The 12,712-nt window shown below is 36.6% G+C and overlaps 1 protein-coding gene across 4 annotated transcripts in view; it reads left to right on the top strand.

Annotated features, from left to right (window-relative positions):
• Window positions 1–12,712, top strand: part of ston2 (stonin 2) — a 35,244-nt gene that overhangs the window by 8,591 nt on the left and 13,941 nt on the right. The window contains exons 2-4 of one of the 4 annotated variants that reach the window (XM_067455734.1): window positions 1,954–2,125; window positions 2,795–2,959; window positions 8,254–8,436. In XM_067455734.1, coding sequence (XP_067311835.1) covers window positions 2,047–2,125; window positions 2,795–2,959; window positions 8,254–8,436 — 427 coding nt within the window. In that variant the 5' untranslated portion in view covers window positions 1,954–2,046. Of the gene's footprint in view, window positions 1–1,953; window positions 2,126–2,794; window positions 2,960–8,253; window positions 8,437–8,464; window positions 8,844–11,743; window positions 12,626–12,712 lie in introns of those variants that run through there. The other 3 variants (XM_067455735.1, XM_067455736.1, XM_067455738.1) reach the window with 3 other exon arrangements.

The raw sequence follows: 12,712 nt of genomic DNA, 5'->3' as shown, positions 1-12,712 counted from the left end.
ACAGGTCTATACAGAGCCGCTTCAAGTCAACATACATCTTTACTTAATTCACGAATGAATCAGCTCTTTGAACTAAATAAATGACTTAATGAATTACTCATTTAGACATTTACCACCACCTACGTTTTAGTTTCTTGTTTAGAGTATCATTTCATAAAATATTTTGGGATAGTTTGCAAAAAATGTATTCTGTTTATTTCCATTTACTCACTCCTGTCATTTCAAACTTGTATGATATTCTTTCTTTTGTGGAATATACATTTTTTTTGGTGAATTTTGGTAACCAAACTGTTTTGGTCTGTATAAAATACCAATTCTGATGTAAACATAATGGCCGTTGTAGCCTGAAAGTTGATGTGTAATAAATTCTATGTTGAATCAAATTAAATTTTTATTTTTATTAAAACTTCTTTTTGTAATGCTTTTCTCTAAACTTAGGTTCACAAATGATTGTTTGGTAGTAATTTCTCAGCCAAAGTTTAATATGCTATTAATTAAATTTAGATCATGCAGTTAATTAGATTAAAAAAAAAAAATATTTACTTGACAGCCCTAGTGTTTTAGTTCAAAAATAAAATGGTTATTGTTTAGCATTCATTTCATATAGACCGTATTTATTAATAATTAGAGGTTTGTGTTTTTTATTGTTCATTTTCAGGCCATTTTACAAAATGTTAACTCAGTTGTTTGTCTTTGTTTCATTTAGAACCCGAGAGCCCTATTCATTTTTTTAGCCCTGTGTGAACATGGTTTTGTTTTTGTATTATTATTATTATTTTACTTGACACAAATATATAAGTATTTGTAGCACTTTTAAATACAGTTACATAACTGGACAAAAAATGTACAATGAAATACAGTAGTGCTGATAGACAGCATCCAAATCAGTAAAGACGGCTGTTGTTTTTCAGTAAGCATGGGTGTTGTGAGATGTTGATTGAATTCGGTAGTTGGAGGGAGGTGCTTGCTTTGTTTAGTGTAAAAAAGGGGGCTAAGGAAGGGTAGCATGTAGCCGGATTGTGAATGCAAAGGAGTGATTCGCCAGAGCGAAAACATGTTACGGAATTGGCTCCAATTTACCAGATTGTTCAGCACGTCAAAGTGTGTTTCCTGCATTAAAGTGTGTTTCCTGCAGGGTCTTGATTTAGGAAGAAAAATAAGCCCTCTTTGATGTGGAACAATCCTGATCACAATGCCTTTCCTCTTTTGTGACCTTTGAAGGGCATTGGTGACTTTTAGGTGGTGAGTTTGACACCCGGTTCCTTGTGAACACTAATGAGACATTAGAGTGCAGTGATCCTTGACACTTGAAACTTTTATTATTTTTACAACACACTGCTTTAATGTCTTTATTTATGACGTTGTATCTAAGAAGCCAGAGGGGCTGTAGTAGCTTTCGATATAAATAGCTTTCAGTTGTCAAACATTTATCAGTAGTCTTTCCTGCAGCTTCTCCATCCTGTATAGAAGGGCCCTATTGGGCATGTTGTTTTCTGTTTGGCAGTCAAAAACACTTACAAGCCTTCTGTGTTTACTGCTGTCACTTCTTGCTGTCAAAGCCTCAAATTTGCAACCTTTTCGTATTGTCAACAAACGTATGTACAACATAACTCATCTTGTAGAGCCAGAGGAGAACTGGCTGATTGAGTCTGGTGTCCCCCAATCTGTCTTCTGGTGGATTTTCTTTTTTCTCATCAGGGGAGTAATATTTAAAGGGATAGTTCACCCAGAAATTAAAATTCTATCATCATTTACTCACCCTCAAGTTGTCCCAAACCTATATACATTTCTGTTCATTAAAATGTTTATTATAGCTAGGTTTCTACACTTATTTTGAACATTGAGTCTTCTTGGCAACAATAACCGTTTGGTCAGTAGTTTAAAGGAAAATACCTTTATATTTGAAATAGATCAAATCCTTAATTAATAGCTGATGTTTTTCTTCTTCTCAAGCCTTCCTAGGTGGGCATGGCGTCCAAGTTTTGGTGGAGTGAGACAAAGTTACAAGGTTCAAGCAGCTGAAGACACAGGACAGAACATCTCCCCATGGCTGCTACAGCCAGTAGCAGAACTGAAACGCCAAGGCCAGGGTGGGTCGCTTTTTCAGATGTGGAGTCACAGGCAGGTCAGTGCGAACGTTGTCTTTACTCACAAGTCACAAGATATTTTGTTATATAAGTACCTATTTGACCAGTCAATAATAGACCTTCATCAGAGATCATTATCAGTCATTACAATGTTAGGTAATGTATAAAGGTACTAGGTCATCTAACTTTCAAAACTGTTTCATGGTATATTTGTTAGTTATATTGAGAAGTGCTAAAGATGTTTTGTCAGCTGAACAATTGGCATGTTGTTAAACTGCAGTACAAACCAGTTGAACACACAGTACTCCTATACCTCACAGCCTTGTTTTCATTCCTGTAAAACATTAATTATGGCACAACCCTGACTAAGGTCTATGTTAGATTTACACAGTTGGAATGATACAGATAGCAAAGCTCTAGATCAAGTTCTTGTACCTAATTGAAAAATAGCTTTGCACCATTCGAATCATAAAGACATGTAACCTTTTTGTTGATTAGGTTTGTGTTTGTTTTACTGACTGTCTGAGTTTGCGTTCAGACCTTTCTGTGAGATTCCTGTGTCCTGAGGTCATTGCTCCATAGTGATTACTACGGGAACGGTCCAGCTCTTGCACCCTGCTAGATTTAACATTCAGCTGTGACCTTTCATTTGAGAAGAGGCTGTATTTCACTAACCATGTTTGTGTGTTACTTCTTCTGCTCTGAAGATGGAGACCACCTCCAGCCCTCTTTAGACCAGCCTGTGCTGGACTCCTCTTCTTGGGCAGAAGTTCCATGTGTGCCTTGCCACAAGACAGAGCAGCCAAATTCCTGGGTTCAGTTTGATGAAAAACCATGGTCACCCTCTCCTCCTCCCTCAGCGCAGGTAAAAGGTATGAGAACTTCTTAAATATGTATTTTGTATTGCATAAAAAGGTGGAATCTCACTTTGGGATTCACATGCTGTGCTCCCTAAAGGAAGTTCAGGATTCAGTACAGTACAATGCAACCAATCATTCTTCAGTTTGTTTAAAAATCACTGACAATACAAAAAAAATGAGAAACAATATTTTCTGAGAAGTTCTGTAAGGTTAAGTACTCGAGTTTTAAAACAAACTTCCTCCCCAGCCCAAAAAAAGACCATTTATTAAAACTGCCCTGCTTTTTTAATATGTAAAATAAAAGATAAAAAAAGTAAAAAAAATAAAAATAAAAAAAAATCATACACAGTTTAAATGAAGAGTTCTTGTAAGTAAATGTGCAAGCTTCACATTTCATAATAGTAGTCATAAATGTTTAATGTTGAGACTCAAAATAAACTGTGAATGACAGATGCTTTCTCAACAAGTGAGTACATAGTCATGGGACTCATGATATTGACAATTCCCTTGGAGCAACCTGGGATTATGCCTCGCTTGAGGGCACAATGGCATCCTTTCAGTACCTGCTTTGAACTTCTAACCATTACACCACACCCATTTCAACAAGGATTTCCAAATGTTTCCAGTTTTCCTGAGAAACAGTATTCTACTGATTTCTATAAATGAGTTGACTTAGTCGGGTTGGGCTGATTTGAACTGTGTCACTTCCTTTTAGGCCTGAGGCTTGGTCTAGTCTTGCCTGTCTCTCTCTTTATCTCTGTCTGTCTCTTTTTTTGCACACATTGACTCACCCACCCCCACTCTTGTCAAAACCAGCAGCTTTGCCAGCAACTCTTTCCCAGGAAATCTCCTATGAGAGGCAGAGTGCAGCAACACGCAAATGGCCAAACCCTTCAAACCCTAATTGAAGCCATAAGCAGAGTTTTCATCTCAGCTGTTGTTGCTCTTGCATGAAATCTGCCCTAGGATGAAGTCCTGGGTGCAGCCAGTCTATCATTCTTTCATAATATGATCACTAAGAGATCAAGCCTGGGTTTGTTAAAGTACTGCTTATTTACTCCGATTACAGGGGCTGTCCAATGTATGATTTCAGGTTGGATGCCTTTATTTTCACGTGTGGTCTAGAGGAAGGCTTAGCAGCCAGGAAGCCAATGTCAGATGTTGAGTTTATCCAACCAAACTTAAATTTAGAAGGCATTTAGATTCATATAATTTTAGATTCAATGAATACTATTTCATAAATTAAGGAAAACAGAAAGTGAAAGCATTGTTTCTTGATTGCTAACACAGCAGAAACCTCATGTTGCCATGGTTATGTTAAAAAAGTTTATTATGAACATCAAGTGATTTATTGACTAAAAATCATCCTAGCACATTTGGATTCATCTGAAGTGTTGATTGTGGTGATATCAGTGGTTTGGGAACCCTCAGGAAAAGGAGTGTTAGGTGGAGTAATCCCATATGCACACTTGTTTTCTTTTCTCATAGACTGAGAATATTGTTCAAATCTTTAAAGCTATTCACTTGAAACATTGATATATATATATATATATATATATATATATATATATATATATATATATATATATATATATATATATATATATATATATAATATATATAGTGGTTTTGTATGCATTGAATTTGGTAGGAGTTAGTTTCAAATGTAATAGTATATGTAAATGTACAATGTTACTCCTTCTCTCTGTTGCCTCGACTGAGAAATTCATGTTTATTTGTTAGCAAAAGTCTTTTGTCAGCTGCAGGGCTTTTGTGAAAACTACAGATTATACTTCTGCTTTTTTGTATCCCTTCCCATGGACAGTCAGATCAGCAGAGGGTTATTAAAAGAACCTTTATTGTAAAAGTAGGTTTGTCACTGAAAGTTTTATCATACTTTGTCTACTCTTTAATTATGGTAAAATTATGGTAAAAATGGAACACTACAGCAACATATTTCTTACATGTATGTAATGCCGTTTCACTTCGTGAGGTAGAGCAGAATTACTTTTTTTTTTTTTTTTTAAGTGTAAAAGTGTAATTTTAAAAAAAGACACCTCTGTTTTTTTGTTTTTGTTTTGGTTTGATGGGTCACGCAAAAAACTGGCCGACCAATGAGATTGCTGCTCTTGTTCATGTGCCTAGAGCTGCTGGAGTTACACTGACTGGTGTTCAAGCGCAAAATGGTCTTGCTGGCCACACATTGATACCTAAGAAAAAGAGGAAGTAAGTAGACACAGAAGATGCAACAAGGCAAGCTTCTGGTCTCTTTGATGTCTGAACATAAAGAAATTTAGGGCTAACGCCACAGTGACTACAAAAATCTCGATTAGAGGGAGCTGTTATGGAGCGCGCCATCTACAGTCAGAGAGTGTATTTGCACACAGTGAAAATGGCTTGGGTGTGCACGAGGCTTAAAGGGTTACTTCAGCGATTAGCATATGGCTTTGTATCAGTAGAAACCCTGGAGAATATTCAAATTATTGTGCTTTCCCCTCTCATATCTCCCTGAGACGAGAGATTTATGCATTTTATTTCTGGAAAAATTCCTCCTATGATGCAAAATGACGATTTTTGCATCATAGGAGGAATGTTTGCCCAGAGGCTAAAGACTACAGCCAGCAGAGGGAGCCATTTCCGCATGTTTTGAATCCGCGCATGGGGGATGGGAGATTACACTCAGCTGGCAGGGAGAGCTCAGCTTGCAGACAGGATCATTTAAACGGAGCTATGGTGAGCAATGTAAGTCTTTTAACTTCTCAAATTCATTTCTATGAAAGTTAAGCTTGCAAAGGCATGAACTGAAACGCGTGCCAGACTGAACTTGCGTTGTGAATGTATGCCGCGAGTGTAGTCGCGATTACCTCAGCTCTCATCACTCCTGCAGTCAGTGCTCAGTGCTGTGATACTCGCGCGGTGACTCACTCCTTATATTGAACACACACGTTCAGTTTTTAATTGTAGTGTCTCTAACTCAGTCACAGTAATGAAGTTGTTGGCGTTGGGAATGGCCTCACAGGGCAGCGAAGCATTCTGGGAATTGTAGTCTTTCATCCCCATGGGACAAAAATACATTTTCTGTCTTTTCTCAGTCTAGAAGACACCAAATTCAAAAATAATTTCACATTTCTACTGCATTGATGACCCAGTTTAAATACAGATTCATCTTCCCAGCACTGAAGTACCCCTTTAAGGTAAAGACTCTGGTCAAGCATATCCTTAGCAGACTGGTGGGTGTGGCCTTGGATGGTAGCACCGATCAAAATAAAAAAACTTCACTTTTTTTTATTGTATAGGCAACCAAGTTAAAAACACAATTTGTCATTGAAGTACCCTTTTAAGAAGTTAAACTAATTCAGTTTATTAATTTGAGGGAAGACTTAATAATCATCTCAATGTGCATTGGGTGTACATGGGTGCCAATGAGAACAATAATTTACTGTTATGAAAAGAGGATTTTATTGTGCATATTAGTGACACGCAGGTTATTGTGTCACTTCCAGCATCATATATTAGTCACACTTTGTCTCTTTGCATCAGATGTGAAGACTTACTAAGATTTAATTCCTTATATATTCCTTTGGTGATTTAATGTCAGAAATATGCATGGAGTTCTGTAGAAATCAAAACCTTTTGGCATGCTTAAAACAATTTTAATGTTAAATTTTAAAAGTTGTTAAACTATTGTTCTTTGTATCATGCTGTTCCTAGTAAACTTGGAAAGTCATAATTTTTTAACCCTGCATGCGCTTTATTCCTCTTTATAGTTTGTTTACTGTACTTTAATTTTTCAAACTGATGATGCAGTCATGTAATGCTTAGACTTATTATCATCATCATGCTTTTGCCTTTGTCACGGTGATACTCAAAGTCAGATGGCCTTAGCTCACTGCTTTAAACCACTTCTCTGTTGCTTTTTAATTCTTATGTAATAAAGGAAAACATTTACATGATTCTGTTGTACTTTTTTATCCGTTTTAACCTATGATCCACATTTTTTCTTCTTCATGTTCTTCTTTATGGTGTGCTTTAGTAACTAGGTAAGCCATCTCTTTAGCTCTTAAGCCAAACTCTTTTAATTGAGCTCCAGAAAAAAATATTGAAAGAGAAAAAAACCTGTTTGGTTGAATTTGTTGCTAGGCAGTGTACACATCCTGCCTTTGGCATGTTTCTGAATCCCAATTGTTTGATTAAGCATCAGAGTTGCCTACATGTATTTAAAGAACTGGAAGTGTGTCATCTGACTTTACATATTTACTCCAACCTGAATCTAGAACCACTGTTGTTTGAAAGCATTATTCTACATATTAATTCATAACACAAGTAATGTGTCCTCTGATAGCAATTACAGCAGTGCTAATTAAAATCATTGAGCAGATTGATTCCGTTGTTTGACGAGGATGATACACATCAGTATGCTGTGCTATCTCACCTCACCCTTGATGTTTAATCCTTTTACTAAAGCACTTTTCCCCACTGTGAATATTTAATAGTCTCTTGTCCCAATTCAATGATAACACCTGTTCATTAGAAACACACACACACACACACACACACACACACACAAACCAGGGTTGTACGCCATTCAGAATATTTTTTTTTTTACAATGCTTTAAGATTCCAATAAAATTCCTGAATTTGAATCGAATTCTACCGTTACAAATAGGTGACAGACTTGTCATTTGATTTTCAGTTTGAAAGTAAGTATTTATATATTAGTAAAATCAAATAGAATGAAATTCAAATACATAGAAACAATTATCTATACTACCAATAAAAAGTTTATTTTCATTATTTCATGTTTAAAAATATTATTTTATTAAGCAGTGCTAAACAGTAAGCAATTCTAAAGCATTTTATTGCGTTAAAATATAAAATGTGACCCAACAAGTATTTGTTTTTAGTTTACAAAAATGCTGTTATTTTTAACTTAAAATTTTAAAAACATATCACAGTTTCCACAAAAAACAAAAAAATATTAAGCAGCACAAATGTTTTCAACATTGATAATAATAAGTGTTTTTTGAGCACCAAATCAGCATATTAGAATGATTTCTGAAGTAATGATGCTGAAAATTCAGCATTGCCATCACATGAATAAATTACATTTTAAAATCTATTAAAATAGAGAACAGCTTTTTTAAAATTGTAATCATATTTGACAAGATTTGACTGTATTTGGATCAATAAATGCAGCCTTAATAGCATAAGCGACTTCTTTTTAAATCTAGAATTTGGACTGTTTGTGTAGATGGATTATGTATACACAAATGTATATCTCTAAAGACATTTTTGTTTTATTACAGGTCCCAGACACAGCATTTGCTCTTCAGCCAGTTTCTGGAGTACCGTTCCCCCATCTGAGAGTAGCTGGACCACCCAATCAGAGGAGCAGAGCTCTGTGAGCATGGGGGCGTCTTCATGTGACCTGCCCTCTCTTAACACCGAAGAGCCACCCAGTCGAACACCCTCCTGTCCCCACTCTCCTTGTGAGTACCGCACACACAGAGTCTATACTAGTTAATAAATGGGTAACTCTCTCATCCGAATGTCTGTAAGTGGCAGTTTTATATTCACCCAATACCTCAAACAGTAATTAAAGCCTGTCCCCTCATGAGAAGACAGGAAGAAGTGAGAATCGCACAGGAAATGCTTCACACACTGAATTATCCATCAATAAATCCCTTCCATTGCTCAGCACAGCCTCCAGGGTCGCATCCAGGAACGCAGGCGGAATGAAAAGACGGCAGGTTTAGGAGTAAATGATGGAGGAATCGGGACAAATAAATTCTCGCGGTCTGTGACAGCTGCTCCTCAGACGCTCCTCTCGTGTGAGTGATGGTGGCTCTGAAGGAACGCTGTGCTGATTTGAGGCAGGACGCTTTCTCTCTTGCAGGTAATTTGCGGCGGAGCGGTTAGCGCTTCTACGTGATCCATCTCGGGCCTCTCGCCTCAGCCCTCCAGCAATAGCTCACTCAGACCAGGGTTTCTATGGAGACAGGAGAGGGTGAGGTGCTTAAGACGGTTTTATTTATTAAAATGCAGCATGCTTCATTTCTCAGACTGAGGAAAGATGTAGTCACTGCAACAGAATTTTCACTTGAGGGTGAAGTAAATAGCAGTGCATGATATTGAGTGTTAGTTAAATCAAATGTTATACTAAATAGTCAAATGTGTAATTACAACATGCTGCATTAAAGTTTTATCATGAAAAGATAATTACAATCTTTAAAGGGGGGTGGTTGATTATGATTTCACTTTTAATTTTAGTTAATTTATTATGTTGCTGTTCAAGTATAAATAACATCTGCAAAGTTATGATTGCTCGAAGTTCTGAGCAAAGATAGATGTTTCCTTTTAAAGAAATTGCTTTTTAAGGACTACAACAAACAACTGGTAGGGATTACAATAACCTTATTCAGGTTAGTGACATCAACTAACCCTAAAATTTACTTGAACCCTGCCCGCGGGAGTTGTTGTACAAGAGTCTGCTCAAGCTGTCGTATTAGCCTTTTCACATTTATTGCAATACAGTACGCAACATAAACACAATAACATGTCATAAAAGCAAGATGACAACATAAGTTATAACTTTAATTAAACTAAACTATAACTAAACTAAACTTCTATATCTCTTAAACTTATATCTTCATGCAGCATATATTCTTTGGCGCTGTAGGCTCATTCCGCTGTAGGAATGTTTCTTGAGCATCAAATCAGCATCAGGATTGTGTGATACTGAAGACTAAAGTAATTATTCTGAAAATTCAGCTTTGCCATTACAGGAATAAATTACATTGAGAATATTTCACAGTATTACAGTTTTACTGTATTTTTGGTTAAATAAATGTGGCCTTAGTGAACATAAGAGACTTATTTTTAAAACATTAAAAAACTCTTACTGACCCTAAACTTTTGAATACTACTTAAAGTACTTATTAGTAATTCCATGACACTATTTTGTGTGTGTGTGTGTGTGTGTGTGTGTGTGTGTGTGTGTGTGCGTGCGTGCGTGCGTGCGTGTGTGTGTGTGTGTCTGTATGGTTTAATTAAATTTAAAAGTGTTAAAATTGTAAAATGAGTTGGAGATCTACCAAAACAAACCAATCCCTGGACCTAATTTTTGACACGATTTGCTTCAGAGTAAGCATTTTGAATTTGAAAAAAATAAAAATAGAAAGACTTCAGCTGACCTTGTTGACTGTCATGCTTGATTTTCAATGTCGGTTTATTCAACATAACCTTCGACCTGTAGAATCGACATGGTCAGGTGGTGTAGCTGGTTTGTGTTAATTGGCGTAACCAATATTTTTCATAAAAATATAATAATATATATGAAATGTAATTTGGAATAAAATGCATTAATCTAGGTTATTTCAGTAAAACCTGGATTTTAACAATTTGTACATAATTTGTCAAAGATTATTTAGAAAATAAATGAGGTGTTTTCATCAGATGTCCCACCAAATATTGCAGAACACATACAAATTTACATTGAGATAACTAAAAATCTAGTTTCTTGTCGTAATTTTTTTAAAGTGAAGTATTTATTTCTATGAGTACACTTATGTCATCTAGGTGGATAAAATATTTAATATTTCTCATTCTTTAGAAGTTACACGATTTGACATTTTGGTACATTCAGTCTTAACTTTTGTAAAAAAAAAAAAAAACACTTTTGTTAACATTTTAACATGCATGATGCATTCTTTTAAAACACGTTTTTAAAATATTTGTGAATTTCTCATCTTGCCAAACCTTATTTGTCACTGACCCATTGGCCAGATATCAGAATACCTGTCCTCAACAAATCAGAAGATTGGAGGTGTTATTCATGCCTGTAGTAAAATCAATCTATTCATGCTTATTAAACTTTTCCAAAAGTAATCTTTACTAATGTGTTCCTTGTAGAAGAATTTGGGTTTTTTGGATTTTCCATATGGCCTGTCCCATTAGACCTAACCACCGTCCTTTGCTCCTGCTCTCACTATGTTGATTTGCACACTGCTCAATCCTGGCAGCAGGGTGTTGTTCTGTTTGTTTTCCTTTCACCATGTGACCCATGGGTGTTGGTCCATGATTGTTTATTTACAGCTGAACTGAGAGTAAATTTGCTTGTAATTGCTGATTATTTGTGTCCTCTGTAATTTTATGACCTGCTTGCACTGTTTGTACACATTGTCAATCTCCATTTTATTTTTCTAGTGAATGTTCTTGGCTTGTGTGTATGTCAAGCACTGTATGTAAATGTTTTCTGTACAGGGATCCTTTGTGTGTGATTTACAGCTTATATTCATGAATGAAACATTATATTTATGAATGTGTCATTGTAAGTTGAGACTATTGGATACGAGTGAATATGAATATTTATGCAGTTGTGTGGTGCAAGGCAGGTCTTTATGAAAGCTTTGTGTTGGGCTAATATACAGGCACAGATGGCTGAAGATCTTCTTTTTTTAGGACGTGCAGTATATTTGATATACAGTGTGCATTTTCATTTCTTTTTTATTCCATATCCGGTGGTGCATAAGAATGGTGTTGTTCATAGAGCTGCATTGGGTGTGTGGGGTCAACAGACGAAGAGAGAGAGCGTGTGTGAATGTGGAGCCCACACAGAAGGGCATTGTCGTCAGTTTGCAAATCTCTACAGAGAACAGCAGAAGTAAACTGTAATCTCAGATCAGTAGAGGTTATAGAGTAGAGCAACAGCTTGTTTAAGAGCACATCCTGCTGGGAATCTTCCATGCTTCCTCACCGTCTTTGACCTTTGACCCCTGCAAATGTTCTCGCATAACACTCTCCTCCTGTGACTCACACCTGCAGCTATCACTCCGTTTCGCATTATAGCAAAGAGCTGCTTGCTTCTCATCAGCATAGTTTGGTGAGTTTCTAATAGGATACATCATGGAAAGCGGGATTTTTCTCGCTTGTTTGAAATAAATAGTTTAAGGTTGAACAATGGGCATTTGAAAGTATATATTATAGTAAGAGTGCTTATCTTGAGATCAATACGTGCATTTAATGTGAACAATAATTGATTTGATGGGTGCGTGTGTAGAAGAGAAAATTCTGCCGTAATCCTGTTAATGTAGAAGGACTGATCTGAAACCAGCAAAATAAAGGTCAGTAGTGCAGTGCTTTGGGAAAGGATTGAGTGATCTCAAAGCAGATCAAGACAGTGCAAACACAAGCTGTCACCCATTTGTCTCAGCTCTTAGTTTGCAGTCAAATGCCAGTTGACTTGCACATTTTGTCGCTGTATAAAAAATAGTTGTTTGTTGCGCACCATTGTGTTATAAATGAGTCAGTTTCTGTATCACATTTCCACAAATCTTAATATTCAGCATCACTCCTCCACATGGTTACAGACAAACATAAGAGAGGACACTGAGTGCAGGCAACTCTCTGACCTTATCCACCAATCGTATTTCAAAGAATGCTTGTCTGTGTTAAGGTGTGGCAGAATTTCTGTAAAGACAGCTACCTGTCAAAAACTTAACTCCCCCTGAGAGGGAGGCAGGCAGACCAACAAGCATCTACATGTCTGTGTGGGCAATCCACGCGCAGAGGAGGTCATGTGACCTGCTTCTTACTGCACTGTGCCGTAGCGAAGCCTCACAATTGGTGTCCCATCTGTTTCCTCTCTTTAGCACCTGGACTCTTGACTCTGCTGTACTGGTGAGTCTCTTTCCATGAACTGTTTGTGACAGAGTTTGAGTGTTTGTATGAAAGTTTTGGTTGACTTTGGCTTGGTTTTGATTTTCA

Source organism: Pseudorasbora parva, chromosome 10, assembly GCF_024679245.1.
Source record: "Pseudorasbora parva isolate DD20220531a chromosome 10, ASM2467924v1, whole genome shotgun sequence".
NCBI classification, from domain to species: domain Eukaryota; kingdom Metazoa; phylum Chordata; class Actinopteri; order Cypriniformes; family Gobionidae; genus Pseudorasbora; species Pseudorasbora parva.
This window is presented reverse-complemented; position numbering and strand designations above follow the sequence as displayed.